Source organism: Furipterus horrens, unplaced genomic scaffold (genome assembly GCF_987537825.1).
Source record: "Furipterus horrens unplaced genomic scaffold, mFurHor1.1.pri manual_scaffold_17, whole genome shotgun sequence".
Taxonomy (NCBI): Eukaryota; Metazoa; Chordata; class Mammalia; order Chiroptera; family Furipteridae; genus Furipterus; species Furipterus horrens.
Window position 1 is genome coordinate 108,516,287 of NW_028327187.1, and position 21,259 is coordinate 108,537,545.

General features: G+C 40.9%; 1 protein-coding gene across 4 annotated transcripts in view; it reads right to left on the bottom strand.

The window, feature by feature from the left end:
* SH3KBP1 (SH3 domain containing kinase binding protein 1) overlaps nucleotides 1-21,259 on the bottom strand; it is a 318,770-nt gene that overhangs the window by 188,213 nt on the left and 109,298 nt on the right. For all 4 annotated transcript variants that reach the window (XM_090264196.1, XM_090264192.1, XM_090264195.1 and 1 more), the window contains one exon: nucleotides 7,129-7,252. In XM_090264196.1, coding sequence (XP_090120322.1) covers nucleotides 7,129-7,252 — 124 coding nt within the window. The remainder of the gene's footprint in view (nucleotides 1-7,128; nucleotides 7,253-21,259) is intronic.

A 21,259-nucleotide genomic window follows, 5' to 3' on the forward strand; every position in this document is an offset into this window, starting at 1 on the left:
TTTACCATATACAAATTAACATCTACACCCAGAGTCATGCCTGCAGGAGTGCCTTTCTTATGCTCATCAACAATGATCCTGGTCTCTGGAGGTATAACAGATGGGACAAAGATGAGGAAACGGTTTCTATGAGTTCAATGAGAAAATTTTATTTGCCTGTTTTCTTTTTCCTTCTTTTTTTGTCTTTTTTTTTTCAATGAGCAAATTTTAGAAAAGAAAGGAAATGAGCTAAAGAGAGAACATGTGTGTTACAACAGCCAAGACATGGAAACAACCTAAGTATCTAAAAATGGATGAATGGATGAAGAAGATGTGGCATATATATACAATGGAATATTACTCAGCCATAAAAAGATAAAGTATTGCCATTTGAAGTAACATGGGTGGATCTTGAGGGTATTATGCTATGTGAAATAAGTCAGACAGAAAAGGACAAAAACCAATGATTTCATTCATATGTGGAATATTAAACCAAAAAGTAACAAACATACTAACAAAACAAAAACAAACTCATAGATACAGATAACAGAGCAGTGGTTACCAGAGGGAAGGGGGGCCAGGAGAAAATAAACTGGATAAAAAGAGGGTAAAATACATGATAAAGGAAGGAAACTAGACTTTGGATAGTGAGCATGCAATAAGAGTATACAGATATAAAATTATAATGTTGTCTACCTGAAATTTATATCATGTTATTAATCAATGTTACCTCAACGCCTTTTTTAAAAAATAATTTATTTTTTAAAAAAGAGATCGCATGTGAACTATAAGTTGTGGTCTGAGATGGAATTGCATGAATTGAGAACACCAAGTCACAAGAACCAAAGGCATCTCACCTTGTAACAAGGTTCATTCACCCAGGGAGAAAGAAAAGGTGGGGAGGAGGAGGAGTTTCCTAGGAGAGCCACCAGGTGGAGCCACCAACACAAAACCATTTCATGGATGGTCCTCTGTGTGGACTTGGTGGAAACCCAGCAGAGTGCAAGGGAAGTCTAAATCAACAATTCCTCCATGGGACACTCATTACTCTAGTGTTAATGTCTTAGGACCAGGATGCAGAGATTGAAAGGACATAAAGATAAAAAGTCTAAAGACCAAATCTGTCAACGACCCACACATAAAAAATGTATAGAACATGTACAATAGCAACACCCCTCCAGAATGGCTTTTTCCACCCATTTTACCACCACCACAGGCCCAAGACGCAGTACTGCTAAGATAAGAAAATGAACAAGAGTGCCTTGACTGGCATGGTTTAGTTGGTTGGGCATCCCTCAGAGCAAAAGGTCACAGGTTCAATTACTGGTCAGGGCACATGCTTGAGTTGCGGGCTTGGTCCCCGGTTGGGACACATGCAAGAGGCAACAGATTTATGTTTCAAACATTGATGTTTCTCTCCCTCTCTTTCTCCTTCCCTTCTCTCACTCTAAAAATAAATAAATAAAATCTTACCCCCAAAAAGAAAATGAACAAGAGCAACATAATCCAACATCAATTACTGGCCCTTACATGGGCTCCCAACAGTATTTGTACACAAAAGCAGTCAGGGATCAGTTACTTTAAATGACCTCTCTATGGTCCCTTTACTTTCAAACTTTCAAGAACAAAGGTCCATTGGGGGGGGGGGGAAGACTATAAAAGTATATACAGATACATTCACACAGATATATATATATATATATATATACACACACACACACACACACACACACACACACACACACGCACACATTATCGAATGACTATAAATTATACCCATTCACGTTCACTGCCAGGTTGCCAGTTTTATTTTCATCGCCCCATGGGAAAGACCAGCTCAGGTGATGGCCAAGAGCTTGCACACAACAGTAATACCTTCTCTTAACTCTTACTCTTCTAGCTGTCCACAAAAGCCAGCAATTTAGATAAAATTGAAAGGTAACTTGGAAACTCAAAGAAAAATCTGACACAACATGCCATAGTTTTCAGATCCCTAGTCATCTGGCGGCAATTCCCATTGGTTTCTCTAAAAGGAAATTGGAAATGAGAAAAGAAGTCTTGTTTCTATACAAACAAACCCTCAGACCTCATATTCACCATAAACAACAAAGCACTAGAAAAGCAAAGCAGGTGACATTTTCTTTACTAAGGACACACTTTTTACCCATCTTTGATTTGCAGGTGCATTTCAAACCAAGAGCCAGCAGCCTATGAAGATCCGGGCCACTGCCTGAAAGCCAACATGGGAGTTCCACGCCAGCACAGGCACTCACTCATATTCTAATGCATAAGCCAACAGATACCTTGAGAAGACTATTCCAAGTAGCCCAGTAAATGCTAAAGCAATGGAAGCAGAAACAAGAGAGGGAGGTGGTCACTATGGCCAGGTCTCCTTAGGGATTAGCATGAGCAGTGCTGAAATTATACGGAAAAGAAAGATAAACATGAGGTAAAATGCTTCTGACAGCTACAGGCAGCAGACCAAAATGAAGAGCCTTTCTGTGCAGCAAATGCTAGGCCCATATCAATGTTGAAGGGTAGGTGTGTGTCCCCCATCCACACACAAAATGAGGTCTGAAGAATTTCTGCGCTAACTTTTAAAGCAACAGTGTGTCACCAGAGGCAGAGCAGCTGTTGATCCCTGTGTTAAGGAAAACTTTTGAATTAAACCTGTCTGAAGGACAAAACACACGAGAAATAAGGCCACAGAGCAATGCTCTACAGTCAAAGTCATATCCACATACCAACTCAGAGAGCAACCCTTCCCCATTTCCACTTGACTCTCATCTCAGAGCATCAGTGCCAGACATGTCACAAATAACATCTTCTAAACCATCAGACCTTTCAGCATTAATCTCTGGAGAAGGCATTAAAATGCAAACGCATAACAAACCTTAAATAAAGATGGTAAAAGCAGTTTATCTTTCGGAAGGCAGATGCCAAAGTAGCAGAGCGACTTAAAAAGATGATTATAAAATACACTTATATCAGGAGAGCATAATAATAATAATAATAATAATAATAGTAATAATAGCAAAGAATAATAAATATGCAAAATACAATAGAGACTTACCAAACACTGAATTCATGATAAACTGGAAATAGAAACAAGGACATATAAAGCCAACCAGAAACTTGCGGAGTGGCTTCACATCCAGAATGACAGATATAAGAGACATATCCCCATCTTGCCATAGAAAAGATATAAAATGTGCAGTGCTTTCTCAACATTCCCAAAATGATAAAACAGACTGGAATTGCTTGCGGTCAGGGCTGAATGGCATTTTTCTAGTCTTTCTATTGGCTGCAAAACCAAGCACAAGGGCAGGCCCATAGTGGGCATGCAGGAAACATGTGCTATTGAAAGCTCATTTATATCTACCCGAAAAGTGAGGAAGGAACGGTGTCCAAAATTCTAGGCAGCAGAAGGGGTTCAGTGAGAGGCAGTTTCCCCATGAGGCCTGCTAACAAGTTCAAAAACTAGGAAGTTAGAGCCGTGAAATAGAAGCTGGTCCTTCCACTGGCCAGCAGGGTACTGATTACAGCCTGGAGACTTAACCTACCGTGTGGATAAAGTTGGTCCAGAAAGGCGTCTAGAGATGAAACCAAATGATTTCTTCTTTCATTTTAATTCAAGTAGAAAATAATCCATATTCAAATGGACGAAATCCTCTTTGCCCATTTTCAAGTATTATTTAGCATATTTGCTGTTAACTGTTAAAATGTCCCTTTGTTCAATTTAGCTCTTAAATTCAAGGTTTGAATTTTTTTTTAAATAGAACTCCTCCATATAGCAATGTTCCAATTTAGGAGGGCCCCTATCATTCTCCTATATGGTTTTAATGATAGAAGAAACAAAATAATCAATCACTCTCAGAAGCAAAGCTTGTCTAACCTTTTTCAGTCTGGTTCATGAGAATGACATTTCGCTCTAAGAAAAGTTTTCAGATTTTCTAGCTGCAATTTGTCAACATTCTGAGTCTGGGATAACTTTAGGATATACAACATCCATGTTGCAAGCTGAAATGAAAAATGACTTCTTACTCCTTGGGAAAGGCTGGCTTTAAGCAGGAAGCTCCTTCACTGTGACTCAGGTAAAGCCCAGAGAAGTGGCCAGGGGTGGAGCAGGCAAAACTGTCCTGTGGTCCTAAATGCCTGGAATGTATGGCTGATGACTGCCAAGTCATCTGGAGGGCCTGCTCTCCCTGTCCCCCTGCCCCCTCTCAATTTCAGTCACATCTTTTTCTCAAATGAAAAGCCAGTGCAGTCATTCCAGTACCTTCTTAAATCAACTCTGCAGAAATTTGCAAAGGTTAATGCTGAAAACTGAAACTAATCAGTCCCCAAACTGATGTTTCCACAGTCCTGGCCTTTCTCAAGTCTATGAATAGCTTTCTTCAAACCTAGGGTATCTTTTAACCTTTGCAGGTGCCTCAGGAAGGTGAGTTCATCCCACATTGTGAGGTACTGCAACCCATTCGCGACCGCCACAAAGCGAGGCATGTCCCTAAATGCAAAAGCCACTGGACAGAATTGGGCAAACTTCTTCAGCTAAGTCTATCTTAAGTTCAGGACCCAATGAAGTGGTTCAGTTTCAGACTCATAATAGTAGACTTTGATATTTCTTTACTAAGCCAATGCTAAGCCTAAAATGATAAGGCCCATATAAAGTAAACAGTCATGTCATCTTTGATATAGAAAAAGAACTTGTGTTAACTCTATTAACTTCTCACAGAGTCCAAGGCTGAATCACAAGGTGGACTCATACACTACAACAAATCAAAGCAGGCTGCTACTCAGCTCTGAGAGCAACTTCCCTCAAAAACAACAGCAATAGACGAAAACATCCAAGAGGTTTCTAGTGGCAAAGGTTGATGGAAACAAAGGGAAGGAGGAGACTTCGGTCATTTACAACAACTCACAAAACTTGAAAAATTGATTGGACGGAAATGTTTCCAAGTAACTAGAATCATCCCACAGATTTAGCCTCTGATCCTTGTTTTAAGAAAAAAAGTGCTTTTTCATTGATTTGGGGTGGGAAAAAAATGTAGCTTTTGAGCTCAGCACAATGAACTATTTATCTGGGCTGACAAGGCCAATCAATCCACCCGCTGTTCAGTAAAAGGAGTAGTAGGATCCTGGTAGTCTTGACCGGTGGGGGCAGGGGCAAAGAAGGCACTAGCCCTGGTACACAATGCTTCCCTTCAACTGAAAATTTATGTTGGGCCCAGGTGACGGGGGTAGGGGGTGGGGTTGGGGTTCTGTGTGAAGCCTGGGATGGAATGAAGATGGTTTGTTATGTGTTTCATATTTACAGGACACCCCCATGTGATAAGGTCTCAGGGCCACTGGCAGATTCATTAAATAAAATACCTAAGAGTAAAAGGTTTGTCAGAACCAGGCTGAAGGTCTAAGATAGAGGCTTAAAAAAGAAACATAATCAGTAAGCCACGCCTTTAATGCCATTCTTTGGTTAATGAAAAATTTCATAAGGGACCTCCAAGGCCAGATTTTTAGTTGTAAAGAGACAATTATCTGAAAACTTCGATTCCTTTGTTGATTTAACGTTCTCAGGTAATTTTATCAAACTCATCCAGATAATTACATTTAATTCCTCACGTAATTCCTTATCTTGTTAAATTTAATTAATTACCTTAATTCTCTTATTTACTTTAAAAAACAGGGCTAGCAGAGAGGCCATGCCGCTGGTTGACATGGACATGTCCTGTATACAATCCCTCAGCCCATGGCCCCCAAAAGCATCAGGAGGAACCAGAGGGCTCAGACCAGCAAGGGAGACTTAGAGACATGTAGCCAGACTCACTGAGGTCTAGCGCTCCAAATACAATGAGGGCAGGTTGGCCTCAGGATTTCTGGAACTTATGTGAAAAAATGTAGAAGACACTTTTGGGGATGGCTATAGTTTTACAGCAAAGTATATTTAATTCTTAAAATGGGAAATCCCCTGCATTGGTAACATGTGGAAGGAAAAAAGGAAGGAGAAAAGGAGAGGAAAGGAGAGGAGAGGAAAAGGAAAAGGAAAGGAAAGGAAAGGAAAGGAAAGGAAAGGAAAGGAAAAAGAAAAGAAGAAAAGGAAAGAAGAGAAAATTCTACAGCTACTAACCAATGTGGGCCTCCAGCCAATATCTGATCTGAGTAATTCAAAAAAAAAGGAAATGTAACCCAGGGCAGCTGGAGGGGGTAGAGGAAGAAGCAGGAAGGAAGAGAGACACAAAGCTAATGTCTCAAGCACTATGATCAATGGACAGTTTATTGGACAAATTCTTATGCTGTCTAAATTTTATGAAAGATTAGCTGTTCTTCCCCGTGGTTATGTAAACTTGCCTTCTTTTTTTTTTTTTTTTTTTTAATGGAACTCTTTGCTAATACATTTCCTGCTCTTGCTTTTGGACAGTTCTATATTTCTCTTTAAGGAAGTAATAAGGCCATGAAAAGCCTGCAGCTGAATGCTAACCCATGGGCTTAGTTGATCCACTGTGAGGGCAGGGTTGGAGAAACCCAGGGAATCTAGTGCGACCAGAATCTAAAATTGAGTTTCCTCTCTGCAGTCTTATATTCTCTCTCCTATCATTTCAAACAACAATGTCACAAAGGGGGAGACAAAAGTCCAACAAGCTGACACCTAACAATCTGCCTTGAGCTCTCAAAAGAAGGGAATGAGATAAGGGTCTGTTGGTTAGACAGATGGATGAGCTCTACCTTTGTCCATACTGCCTCCTAAACTAAGAGAGGCAGGTGTGTGTTCAGGAGCCCAGTGGTTAGAGAGAGGAAGACCCTGACAGAGCCTGCCCTTAAATTAAGAAGAGAGCATGGCCGGACACAGACAGCTCAGCCTGCACCATAGCATTCCCTAAAGTCTATGAAAACAAAAGCTGGAGTCCTAGAAAAATACTCATTTACAAATTCAGTCTACTTTCCCAGTGTCAAAAATATTATTAGTTGCCTTTATTATAGTTATTGTACTGTTACTTGTCATATGTGCATGTGTGTGTCCAAAATTTATACTAAAAAACTCAAAAGGGCAAATGTCAGTAAACTTTTCAGCCATTTGAAATTAGACACAGTTCACCCACAAGTCTCCAGGTTTGGTTTGTGTGGGGGGAAGGGGCTCTATCTTTGTTTCCATACCTCTCTTATTGGTTCTTAGAATTGCTTCAGAAGACAGCAAAGCATTTCCACTGGAGAGTTCGTGCATGGGCTTTTCTGGAGCTTTGCTGGAGAGAGGGTCTTTCTTCATCTCCTTCTTTATCTCCTGTAGGGATAGATAAAATGAAAACAAGATTGTGGTTTATAATTTTTAAATGCCTTTTTGACTATCTTATGCTTCAGCTTTCCAGAAATCAACTATAATGACCTTAACTCAGTAAAACATGATGTTTTTAAAACACCATTTTCTACATTTTTGTAGCTTGTTTCCCTTAAATTTAGTAGAGAAGTGCCTGGTCCTATAAAATAAAATGATGTCCAATATGGTGATGTGACCTTATGTGACTATGGCCATTTCAAGTGACCATAAAGAGGGTGAGGGATGCATAAAGGCCATTGCACAGCTGTAAGGGACAGCCTGTTCCACTTTTTCAACAATGATAAGCTCTAGCCAAGCGGATTCATTCCTTAACACCTTTTTGGTTTCTATTGTTCCCAACAGAGGTTTAGAGAAGTATATTCCCAAATTACTATTGTACTCACAATCATGCTAAACCTAAATGAAGATGATCTAAGTTCATTTACAATCATCAAGTTCCTCTGGCTTTTTAACTCTTGACAAAGAAAAATATGAGGATAATAAGCTGAAATAAAGGCTGTCGTTCTAGGCCGGGGATCAGCAAACTATATAGACTGCCACCTGTTTTCATAAATAAAAGTTCCATCACAACACAACCACCTTTGTGTGTTTAAGTTTTTTCTACGGCTGCTTTGATGCTACGCAGCAAAGATGAGTACTTGGAAGAGAGATCAAAGCCGAAAATATCCAGGCCCTTTACGGGTAAAGTTTGCTCTAGGAGGTCTCGCATCAAAGTTCCATTAAGATACGGATTTTTAAAACCTGCTGGATGATACAATTATTTCAAATTACTTTAATAATTTATATAATTATTTTCAAAAGCATTAATAACCTGAAATGATAGGAACTCACAAATTGCAGATCTGGAGCTCAGGGTTTCTCAGCTTGTATGAACCCATAATCACAATGGCTTGGTGAAAAAGAGAGCTAAGAGGCTGCCCCCCAAAGCATGGCTGAGTGGCAAGAAGGGCTCGAGGATGAAAGGTGTTCTTTAAAAAGAGCAAGGGGCAAGGAATGGGGAGGGTCTACTTCTAAGGCATGAACACGAACATGGTAAATTCGGTAGGGGACCACAATTTAGCCTGGACAGAGGTGGAAAGAACAGAACAAAAGCTTGTTAAAACATAGCCCGGCAGCTTCCTACACGCTACAGTTACCGCAGTCAATTCCCCAGTTGCTGGCTGGCTGGCTCAGTTCACAACAGCCTCAGCCTCCGTCCCTCCCTCCCTCACCAGGGCCCCACCGGAAACCAGCAACTGTGGCTGGCGCTTTGCTGGGTTGAAAGTTTCAGCTGGCACCCCGGACCAACAGAGCACAGAGCTGCGTGCATGCGTGGATGTGTACACAGTCTCCCACCGCAGCAGCCCCAGCACCTGCTACAACAGCAGTTGCCGGGGGTTTCTGCAGCTTCACAGGCAGATGGCATCAGGGGACAATCTGCAAACATTGCCCACCTGAGCCACATAACGGGATGCTTCCTTAGGGGTGGCTGCCAGCCTATGGCTCTAGAAGCAAAGGAAACAAGCCACCATGAGGGCAAGGGGGCTCATTCCCCAGCAGTGGGTTCTCTGAGGGGGTAGAACAGTTGCTCAAATCTCATGCCCCATTGCAGTGCGGATATGAATGGACACCAGCGTAATACAGTGACGTAGCATCCAATGTTGCCAAGGAGTAACTCAAAGAAAGTCAGTGGGTCGTGGGCAACATGGCAAGCATCTGCTTAGCACTAAGAGCTAGTGGCACGCAGTCGGGGAAGGATCAGAGAGGTGCAGATGTTTGAGAGGCTGGGGTGATGACTGCAGATGGCTTCAGAAGCTTATGGTTGTTAAGAATTAGAAGGACTGATCTGATCAAGCAGGTGTTTAAGGGCAGAGAAACCAGCACCAAGAGAGGGGCTGGTTCATAAATCCCAGATTCGTTTGTCCCCACAATGATTGTTTACATTTGCCAGATAGAGAAGCCTAACAATGACTAAATTTCTTAAGTTGATTTTTAGATGGAAGCAGGGAGGAGACAAAACTTAAAATGTGCCCTGTATTTTTCTGGAGAAACCTATGAGACAGTACATCCTGTAGGCTCTCTGCCTGTACAACTCCAGGTACACCAGGCTCAGCATAGCCCCACCCAACCCCAACAGCTCCCCTCCACCCTACCCCTTCCCTGGGAGAGAGTCCCTCACCTACCCACTTACCCAGGTTGGAAAACTCAGTGTTAACCTCCATATCTAACCACTCACTCAGCTGGACTCTATCTACTTCCTCGATCTCTCTGTCTCTCTCCTTTCCTGCCATATGCCCTTAAACATATGAATACCAGGCAAAGAACTTGAAGAGACATTTCTCCAAAGAAGATAAACAAATGGCAAACAATCTCATGACTAGATGCTCAACTCCATTGGTCCTTAGGGAAATGCAAATCAAAATCATAATGAGATACCCCTTCATACCCACTAAGAGGGCTAGAATTGTTTTTATAAAAAGGAAAACAAATGTTAATGAGGATGTAGAGAATTGGAACCCTTGCACATTGCTGGTGGAAATGCGAAATGGTGCAGCCGCTGTGGAAGACAGAACTACCATGTGACCAAGCAATTCCACTCATAGGTATATGCCCCAAAGAATTGAAAGCAGGGACTCAAACAGAAACTTGCATGCCAACGTTTACTGCAGCAGAGCTCTCCTGCTACCCCTCAGCTCCCAGGACAAACTGGTTTCATGGCTATAGCAAGGAGACTCAAAATCACCCCACCTGTGCCTCCAGTGGAAATCTTCCTTCCCTCCGTGCTTAAAAAAAATGCAATGTACAAGCCCTGGCTGCTGTGGCTCAGGGGATTGAGCATCGGCCTGCGAGCCAAGTGTCGCTGGTTCGATTCCCAGTCAGGGCACATGACTAGGTTGCACGTCAGGTCCCCAGTTGGGGGCGCAAGTGAGAGGCAACCACACAGTGATGTTTCTCTCCCTCTCTTTCTCCTTTCCCCTCTCTCTACAAATAAATAAATAAATAAATAAATAGTTTTGAAAAAAATGCAACGTACTGCTTTATCCATAAGCCCATGAGCACTTAGGCCCAAATCCTTGAAGTCTCTTATCATACACACACAGAAAGCTCTTTACTGCAGAGGAGGATGGACTTGGCACTGCAGTAACTCCTGCCTGCCTCCAGCTGCCAGCATCTGGCTACCTGGAGCTCTCCGAGGTTCTGATCCAGGTAGTGGGACTCTAGACTTCCTGGGTTTGAGTGTTCCTGGCCTCCAACCCTCAACTCAGCTTTCTGGCCACTACGCCTATACTTTTAACCATTTATTACGAACTTTGGTCACAGTGGCAGATGCTACACCCTGGGCCAGATTTGTGGGTCACGGAAGCTTATAGGCTTATAGAAGTCCAACATGCCCCCACATATAGATCTGCGATGACTGCTTGCTTAAAGATGTTAAAGAATAGCTGGGTATCAGCAAAATGCTTTGGGAGGCAAAGGAAACCCAGTTCCTGTTTGTCTCAAAGCTAAGGCCTTAACAATGGAAACTCATCATGGACAGTAAAATTGAGGCCATCAATAAGATATCGATGCTGCATCAACACTGTAGCTGTGTGGCAAGGACCGCCTGAGCAGAGGGAGAGAACTCACACCATTCCTGCTTCCCAAAGCACTACGCTGTTCAGAGCCCAAGACAGCTCTCCCACATCTGGAGGCCATAAAGCCCCGATAATGCCACTCTAGCAAAAATTCTCCGTGACACATTTAGCAGCCTGCAAACATCAGCCTCGCTGGGCAAACACAAATCTGTATGCATCTGGGAGTGAAACTAGCAGTCTGTTTTCTGATACCTGGGGTTGCCACATTGTGGCTGGCTGCTGAGCCAAGTCGGCTACTTTTCTCCTCTCCATCCCCCATCCATTGTATACTATGCATGTGCTGGGGGCGGGGGGGTTGGCTGGGTTGAACCTTAACTTCTTTCAATTAACCAAAACAGCACACAGTTAATCACCAGTGAAAATCCAGTTTGGGGGCCCTTGCTCCTCTCATATTTTATGTCTTCCACCAACCTGGACCCAAGTTAAGACGCAGGCTTCACGGTAAATGGAAAGAAGGATGCTATGCATTTTTTTAAAAACAGAACTAGTCCTGGCATCACCACTTATTAGGTGGGTGACCTCGGAGGCAATGCTGAAAGACTCTAAGCAGCTCTTCTGTCCCTAAAGGAAATCTAATGCTAAATGCTTTGGCACGAGCACCAAGCAATATCTTCAGAATTAAACAGCAGATTGGAGAGTAGTATACAAATTACTTATTGTCACTATTAATGTCATCATTAAGTAGCAATTGCTATAAAAAGAACTACACCTAAAAACAGATGAACTTCACAGTCAGGATGCTGAGTGAAAGAAGCCAAACCAAAAAGACAACATACTGTATTGATTGACGACATATTGATTGAAGTTTCACAACAGGCAGAATAAATAAATGGTGAGAGGTCTCCCAACATCAGTTACCCTTGGGCAGGTACTGACTGCGAAAGGTACAAGAGAGCCTGCTGGGAGGATGAAAATGTTCTATTATTTGGTCTGGGTGATGGCTGCACATGTGTACACACACCTAAAAATACAGTGAACTGTATTTCTAAGATCTCTGCACTTCGCTCTATGCTATTTCAATTTAAAAGAACATAAACGCTTAAACAAGAAGACAGATTCTTTTAAATCGAAATATGCTCAGATTTTGTCCTAGGAAGTAAGAAACATGAAAAGCTAGTGCTTGGGTTTTTAAAAATTCATTGGGATCAACAATGAGGAGACGAATGGTCAGAATGTGGCAGATGCACTGTCCCAAGTGAGTGAGCCAAGGGGCGTGTCATCAAAGTGACACAATCGGCCGCGTGTCCCACCCACCACAGTGTCCTTCCTCTCCCCCTCAGCTGCTTTCCTCATGTGTTGCAGTATTTCCTTCTCTCCTGCCCCCAGGAGTACAGGCACGCAGAGCAGGCTGTGCCACTGAAACCGGGGGGAGCTGGGTGCTGCCCTGACCTGCTGGAAATGCTGGTCTTGGGCATCCCCCCAGGCATTACAGTGAGGCTTGGCAGGGCCCCCTCAGCTCAGGGCAGATGCAGGGCAGGGAAAAGAGGTGGCATTCCCCAGCTCGTCCTGGTCTGTTTCTTTCTAGAGGTGAGGCTTCCTTTAGAGCCGTACATAGCTGTGGGATCACAGCTGTGCCCGTACAGTAGTTCGTGGAAAACCTCTTGCAAAATTACCACTGGTGAGAGATAAAAGGAAATCACTGAAAACAAACCCTTATACCAAATCTACTGGACAAGAGTTTTGAAGAGCTACAGAATCCTAGAATAGCACATTGCCCACCCCCCACACCAAAGGCCAGTTTGAGGAGCCCCACGAATGTCCTCTGCTTGCAGAACTGTGCTCTCCCAGTATTTGGCTCCCTGCACAAAAGGCAAGTCAGCCACACAGCACCTTGGGAAGACAGCGCAAGCATGCTGAAAGGCACAGCAAGCACCAGGGGAGCTCCTGCTGCATCTGTGAGATTCTGTTTCTTTAAAAAATGTATCTTCTTATCACAATTAAAAAAAAAAACCCATGTTGTTGAACCATGAAATGGAACAACTTCATTAGAGAGAATTGTAAAGAAATAAATAAATAAATAAATAAAAGCAATGTCTGAAGGAATAATGCAAGCTATAAGGATTCGATAAAGTGGCGTGGTGGGCACACTGGTATTTGTTATTCCATTCCTGTCTTTTTCCAATGCTTGAAATATTTCATAATTTCCCCTAAAAAATTAAATGGTGAAACCACGTTGACATCTCATACCACAATGGCTTTCTTATATGTACAAAATATGCTGCCACTTAAAAAAGCGCTCTAACGTATCTTCATAAATATACCCAAGATATTTTTGGCTCAAACCTAACAGGGAAAGTTTGTTTTTAAAAAAAAAACATAACAGCATACCTATGGTCATATTTCTATGTAAATCTTCAACCACATATTTGCAAATGCATGTATTTACAGTATTATATCCCAAGAATCACTGGTAACAGAAGCCCAGGCAAGAAGCCCCTGACTTGCAGGCCAGCAATGAAGGCTGCAAAGAGTTTAGCAAGTACTAGATACCAGACAAAGATCAAAATGGTTACCCTCATGCTCCAAAGAGAAAACACAGTTGCCAGGTATGCAGCACAGCAACCTGCACAAGAGTCGTCTTTATATCTTCATATATAATGCCCATTCCCTGCTAAACATCTAGATTATCACCATTGGATGAAAGGGTGTCAATACCAACCAGCTGTTTGGACATGCTTCAGTGGGCACTAAATAAATATTTGTCAAGCAAATGGCCAATGTAGCAGAGTGTTATGAGCAAGACGGCTACCTACAGATGAGGGGAAGTACTTTCAATTTAGAAAACTATAAATACAATATGGAAAAGAAAAGAAAAAGAAAATTCATCAACAAAAACAAAAATTCAAAGTAGGGGGATATTATTGCCAGTTACAGAGAACTCTTTCTATAAATGTAAGCCAAGAGATCAATAACCCAACAGCAACAAAAAAAGACAAAGGAAATTCATAGGAAAAAAAGACTCAAAGCTATGAAGAGATGCATTTCTCTTATCTCTTGAGTGTGACAAGAGAAATGCAAACTACAGTGGGATTCATTTGATAATATGTGTACAGTGCTCACTACACAGAAGAATCCCAACTCCTTCTGGCTCTTTTCTTATACCTAAAATTATGGTATTTATACCTCCCCTATTATAATATTTCCATAAGTCCTCTCACTAGAATCTGGGCTCTCTCAGAATACTGACTGTTTTCACAGCACATAGTGCAGTGCCTGGCACACAGCTGGCATTCATGTAGAGTAAGTACAAGAAGCACGGAGAAGAGCAACCACAAAACTGTCCAGATGTTGACAGCCTAGATAGGATGGGATGTATACAATTTTGAAATTATAATGATATCATTTTTCCTTGATATTAAATACCATAAAGTTCTCAATGGACCTCTCCAATGACCAGTGAATTTATTACTTCTACTGATGTGAGATATAATTTTTTATCTGTTATATCGGCAACAATAAAAAAAATTGATAATATAATTTTGGCAATGGTGTAAAGATACTCTCTCATACTTGCCAATGAGAGTATAAATTGATATATAAATCAGTACAACCTCTGTGGGAAGCAATGTGGCAATTATCTATCAAAAGTTTAAGTGCCTACGCCTTTTGACTCAGTATTTCCACTTCTAGGAATTTAAACTGCAAATTTACTTGAACATGTGCAAAACAGCATATGTACAAGATTAATCATTACGGCATTGCTTAAATTAGCAAAAGACTGAAAGAACATAAATGTGTGTCAGTAGAGAACTGGTTACATGACTTACAATAAATCCAAACCATCTGACTGTCTTCAAGAATGAGGTTGGGCTGTAAGTATCAATAAGGATAACTGCCAAGACATGTCGCTAGGTAAAAAAGCCCAATAACGTGTGCTAGCATTTGCATGACAGTGTGCGTGTTTCATTGTGCAATACAGAACTACGAACTGATAATAGAGGCTGCCTCCAGGGATGGGGAAAGGATGGCCAAGAGACAGGGAAAGCATGTACTTTGTCCTTCTTAATTGGTACCATGTGCCTGTGTTAGCTATACAAAATTTTAATTAATTTAAAAATTAATAACTGAAATATGTTTACTCTTTTCTAATCATTACACTATTAAGTGCTCTTTTTGTCTGCAGACAAGGAAGAGTTGACACTGGGGCCTAATACAATTTGGTGATATAATTTCTACTAGGAGTTTTAAAAATCCCAGCATTGCTGGCCACAGTGATTGCAGTATATATGAACATGCACAGTTAAAAGAAAGCTCTTCAGTCTATATATTTCATCAAGAGGAGGAAATTGGAAAGTTAAGATGTCAGGGAAATCACACCAGGCCCAATGCCAATTTTTTTCAATTATACAATAAAAAATTCAAAAATTTTGAAATGGTAATATAACTAGTGGAATGACAACCCAAAAAAACAAAATACATATAAAGAGGCACTATTTTATCATGGATAGACACAGTTCATTTTGGTGGCCAGAGTAAAAATAACAAGAGGTTGGATAGAGATTATTCAAAAATATGATCCAGAAATCTTACTTCTGGGTATTTGTCCAAAGAAATTAAAAACACTAATTCAAAAGAATATATGCACTCCTATGTTCACTGCAGCATTATTTACAATAGCCAAAATATGGAAGCAACCTAAATGTCTAACAATAGACAATTGGATAAAGATGTGTTACATATATATATATAATGGAATATTACTCAGCCATAAAAAGGAATAAAACCTTACTATTTGTGACAGTATGGATGGACCTAGAAGGCATTATGCTAAGTGAAATAAGAAAGATGGAGAAAGACAAATACTGTATGATTTTACTTACATGTGGACTCTAAACAACAAAACAAAGCCATAGATACAAAGAACTAATGTTTGCCAGATGGGAAGGGGTGGAAAGGTGGGTGAAAAAGACGAAGGGGATTAGTAAATACAAACTTACAGATACAAAATAAGTCACGGGGATGTAATGTACAGCACAAGGAATACAGTCAATAATATTGTAATACCTATGTATGGTGCCAGATGGGTGGTACACTGATCAGGGGATCATTTTGTAAGGTATGTCTATGTCTAACCACTATGTTGTACACCTAAAACTTATATAACATTATATGCCAACTGTTGTTTTTAAAATTTTAAAAAGCAAAAAATAAGAAAAAAAGAATTAAACCATTTGATTATGCTCAAAAGGGTTAACTACACAATCTCAAATTGAGCTAAGAAGTGGGCACTTTCTCCATCAGTCTCTTCTGGAAAAGGTTTTAAATGTTTCTAACATCCTAACTCCTCCATGAAGCAGTGCTACCTGAAACAGGAATTGTTGGATCAAGTGCTAGGTAAACAGCTTTCTCTTGGAGAGAAAAAAAAAAAAAAAAAAAAAAAAGAGGAAGGGGCACCCGAGGTCCAACAGTCATTTCTGCCATCTTTGAAAAGCTATGGTGATGATTAAGGGCCTGTGTTCCTTGGGCCCTCTGTTAGAATCCCTGTCACAGCACCAGCCCCTGTACGCTAACTGTGAATCCATAAGCCTCTGTCTCAGCGACTGTGTGAGCACCTCAGGGGTAAGGAATAGGTCTCATTCATCTTTCATCCCCAGACACTCAATAAATGGTAGCCAGCACAGCAAGCACTCAATAAATGGTAGCTGTTTTTAAAAAAAGTTGAGAAAAACAAAAATAAGTAAATAAAGTAAAAATAAATGCTAACTGTTCTCATTGGCTCTATCAGTTATTAACAGACATCTGAGTACCTACTATGTGCCATAGTTAAAGGAAAGCAGTACGTGCATCCAACTCAATGTTAATTTTTACAATCACGACAGCTTCTAAGATTAATAAGCTAATAGAAAAATGTAAGTACAACAGGATCTTTTATATCTAAAAAGAAACTGAATATATTTTTCATTTTCCAGGATCTCCCCAAAAATACGGAATTAGCTCACAATTGTATATACTATGAGCAAGTTACTGTTCTGAGGGTTTATACGGAGCAATTCATTTAATGCTCATAGTCACACTAAGAAGTAGGGAGCATTATTATCTCTCTTTGACAGATGGGGGAACTGGGTCCCAAGAGGGGGCCAGGCAATAAAGGGCTGAGTGAGGGCTGAAGCCCAGGTAGTCCCGCGGTGAATGTGGTCACGCCGTGCCCCACCCAGCCAATGTGTGAGCTCCTAACACTGCTCTTGGTTTGCTCCAAAAAGCCAACTTCCAAATTGCCATTTAAAAGAGGAGAGATGAGGAAAATGACTACAGGATAAACTTTCGGAAGGGATTTGAAACCAGTGGTTTGAAATCTGCTCCCAAGCAAGGAAATTCTTGAATTTTTACCAATAAAAATGCACCTGTTTACTGACGGTTGAAAGAATGTTTATATACATTCCCATCCAGGATAACTCAATCGTCAAGAATAAATTATTCCAAGCCCATGACAAAACAATGCCATACCATGCTCATTTCCTGATTAAAGCTTTGAGACAGCTGGGCATTTTCATTTCTCAGAGCTGTAGGGAGCTATGTAAATTTCCATGCAACTACTCCAACATCATTAATCTAAGGAAAGCATGTGCCAACAGAATACTAGTTTTTATATTGTTTCGGTAAAGAAGAGGAGGGGTAGGTTAATCAAATTACCCTATCTATGGTCACCTGACTGTGGTTAACAAAAAGATCAAAAGCTAAACTGTACAATCAGCACAAAACTGCTAAGTAATGAGGCATTTCATATCACAAAGGGAGTGGGAAGAGGAGACTGAAATTCTTCCATCGCTTGGAACCAGATACCATAGCAATAAAAATAATCATACTGAGCTTATATGAATGATAGGCAGAGCATTTTAATTATCACAAGGAGTTAAAACCATAAGTATAAATCTCTCTGTCTCTCTTGCAAGGCCAATAAGAGTGAAAGATACTTCTAGTAAAGGATGGCTGAGTGGAGCTGAAAGCATCAGGAACCACACACAGGTGGACACTCCTAAAGACCCTCCCCCTGCATGCATGACTGTGCATGTGGCTCTTACCACTCATGGCCAGCTACTGTTATATGTGTTCCCAGTAAGGAGCAGCTGTGCCTGGAAAGAGCAGCACTGGCTCAGGCAGCTGACACTTCAGGTCAAGCTAGGGCTCTGCCACAGCTGAGGGGGTAACCTTGGGGTCTCACATTTGCTGGTTGTAAAACGGGAGGTTAAAATGCTGTGAAGATCACATGACATCCTGTGGAGAAAGGCACAACCTCTGGGTCCCAGGGTTGTCAGGTTCCGTCAGCAGGCAGGGGAGCCCCGCCTGCCAACAGTCATGGACCAGGTACTGAAGAGCAGTAAGCATTAAAAGGAAAAACTGCCCAGTATACAACTCCTGCTGTGGCAGGTCTGGCAGAAGTCTCAAGAAATTGACTTCCAAGCACTCTGTCTCAGAAAGCTATTGGAGGGTGTGTGCCACCAAATCAAGTGAGTGAAACAAGAGAGGAAAGGATTCAAGAGGCAGGATAGTCAAGAATGAGAGATGATGGGCATTTCCTGGGCAGCAGCTTCAAGAGCAACCAGTTGTGGTTGAAAGGTGCTGGTATTTTTCTGAGAGGTGCGGTGGGGGGGATATTAAGAGGAATTTTATAAAGCTGTTTAGCTCAAGGTATGAGAAGATTTTGATATCCTGGGATAACTCAACAAACAAAAATGAATTATGTGTAGTGAAAATAAAAGTTACATAAGGAAATTACAGTATATTCTTACTTCAGTACTCAGGGCCACCATTGCTAAAGTGATAAAAACATTATATATATAATTTTATATAATATTTATAATATTATGTACATATATCCTAGTGCTAAAAGACATAAAATAGCAGGAGCTCCTTGCCCCTTCTCATGTCCCTGTCTTCCAGGAGACAGTCACTTTTCAGTTCCAACTATTGCTTCTAGTATTCACTGCTGTAACTTCTGAATAATATGCATGCACTGTTGTCTTCTGCTTTGTCAATTCTAGACATCACCTGTTAACTATTATGGTAGCTGAGGATTTTGTTCACTTAGGCCCCGCTCCCCATACCCCAGCCTTTCTATATGGTTTAATCTACACTGAGAATCACTGGGTCTATACCCGCACATACACACAAGTGTAACTGGGAGACAAATCCCTGAAAGTGAAATCTCTGGGTCAAACATGTGGTGAATTCTTACTTTAACAGATCATGCCGAACTGATCTCCAAACAGTTGTCTCAATTACACTTGCACCAAGAGGGTGAAAAAATGCCAGTTTCCCCATATTGAGCATCTTTAAACTTCTTAATTTTGCCCATCTGGTAACAGAAAATTGTATTCATTCCCATTTCTTTAATTAGTAAAAGCAAGGTTGATCAGCTTTTCGTGTGCTTACCATCCGCTGGACCTTCCTGTGATCTGCTAGCTCATGTCTCCTGTCAGTTCTCCTACAGAGCACTTTGCCTTTTTCCCTTTCATTTCCAAGAGCTCTCTGAATATTAAAGAATTATCCCATGGTCTTTCATATATGTTGCAGAATTGTTCTTTCATTTGTCACTTGGCTAGTTTTCTCTGTCAATTCTATTTCTTTCCATATAGAAGTTTCTAATTTTTATTTGGCAAAATTCAATCTTTTCCCTGAGATCTTCTTAGATTTGTGACACGATTTACAAAAGCCTTCTCCCCTCAAAGATGATTTAAAAAGGAAAAAAAAAACAGTCATTTTTCTAATCATTTTATGGCAAAGGTTAATGCATGTTATTGGAAGGCCCCTCACTCTTCACCCACCCCTCCCCTGAAGAAAAAAGGAACACCCTTCAGATCGACTTAGAATAACTCATTCTGGAAATTACAAAGCCTGATTTTAGGTGCCTGGTTTCCAAAGCTTAGGTTTGAGAGTGAGGAAGTATTTCATAGTGGGAAACTGCCCACAGATAGCAGCTGAGACAGGAGTCTCTTCATTTGTGCTTAGAAATACGTCTCCATTTAGCATTAACAGATTAAAGATAAATCCTATCTATTAATTAACAGATAGTTCATAACTAAATTTGGTCATTTCTTCCCAAAGCAGACTGCTTGTCTTCTACCAAGAACAGGATCCTCATTTCCTCCAGAACCTGACCCCTACCTGGCATTCTGTAAGCACGACTGCCCCACTCTGTCATAGGACTGGACAACTAAGACCCAGAGCACAAGTGACACTAAAACCTCAAGGGCACTCACTACTCCTCACCCACCCTACAATGGCAGGAAAGGAAAATATTTTCTTAAAAACACACACACACACACACACACACACACACACACACACACAAATTCTTTTCTGGGTCTAACCCTATGGTTTCCAGCATACAGTAGCAGGAGAACAGGACGAAAGGCAATCATATTATCATTATTCAATCCATTGAAAGCTATTAAGTGCCTACTATGTGCCAGGCACTAAGTCATGTGGTGGAATTTCAGATGGCCCCTGCTCTTTAGGGGTTCACAAGGCTGGAAATCTGAGTAGAGTGAGCATATGTACCAGCTGTTGATCACAGTTCCAGTCAATGGGTGACCTCTTACAAGATACTCGCCTCCCTCAATTGAATAGTTCTTGTATTGGGTTGGCCAAAAAGTCCATATGTTTTTTTTTCTGTTAAATAAAGGACACATTTTTCATTTTCGCCAATAACTATTGATTTGGATATTTTCAGTATGTGGGCTCTCTCCTGCGTGGTACATTAACTATTGTCAATTACTGTTTCCATTTGATCCCTATCCACTTCGACTGGCCCACCCCACTGCTGACCATCGTCCAGTGAGAAATCTCCAGCACAAAACTTTGCAAACCACTTTTGACACATTCAATCAGTCACAGCTCCTTCTCCACACACTGCACAAATCCATTTTCGCGTATCAATTGCATTTTTACCTTTCTTGAAATAATAAAGCATAATATGCTGAAATTTTCACTTATTTTCTTCTATCTTCAATATTAAAATGGCGACACAAAAATTCACCAATTTTGATAAGTTTTTTTAATGCACACTGATATGACAGCTGTCACAATACAATCTAACAAAATTGTTTCAAATGAAGTTCAAGACAATTAAGTGCTACTAGAGCCATCTTAGGGAAAAAAACGAAAATCTTTTTGCCCAACCCAATACTAGTTTTTTGGGGTTTTGTTTATTTTTTGCCTTTTTATCATTTATTTGTCCTTATACTAGTTTCTTATCACTGCTGTAACAAATTACCAACAACTTGGGAACATTAAACAACACAGATTTATTTTCTTACAATTCTGGAGGTCAGAAGTCCAGAAACTGTCTCACTGGGCTAAAATTGAGGTGTTAGCAGTGCTGAGTTCTTTCTGGAAGCTC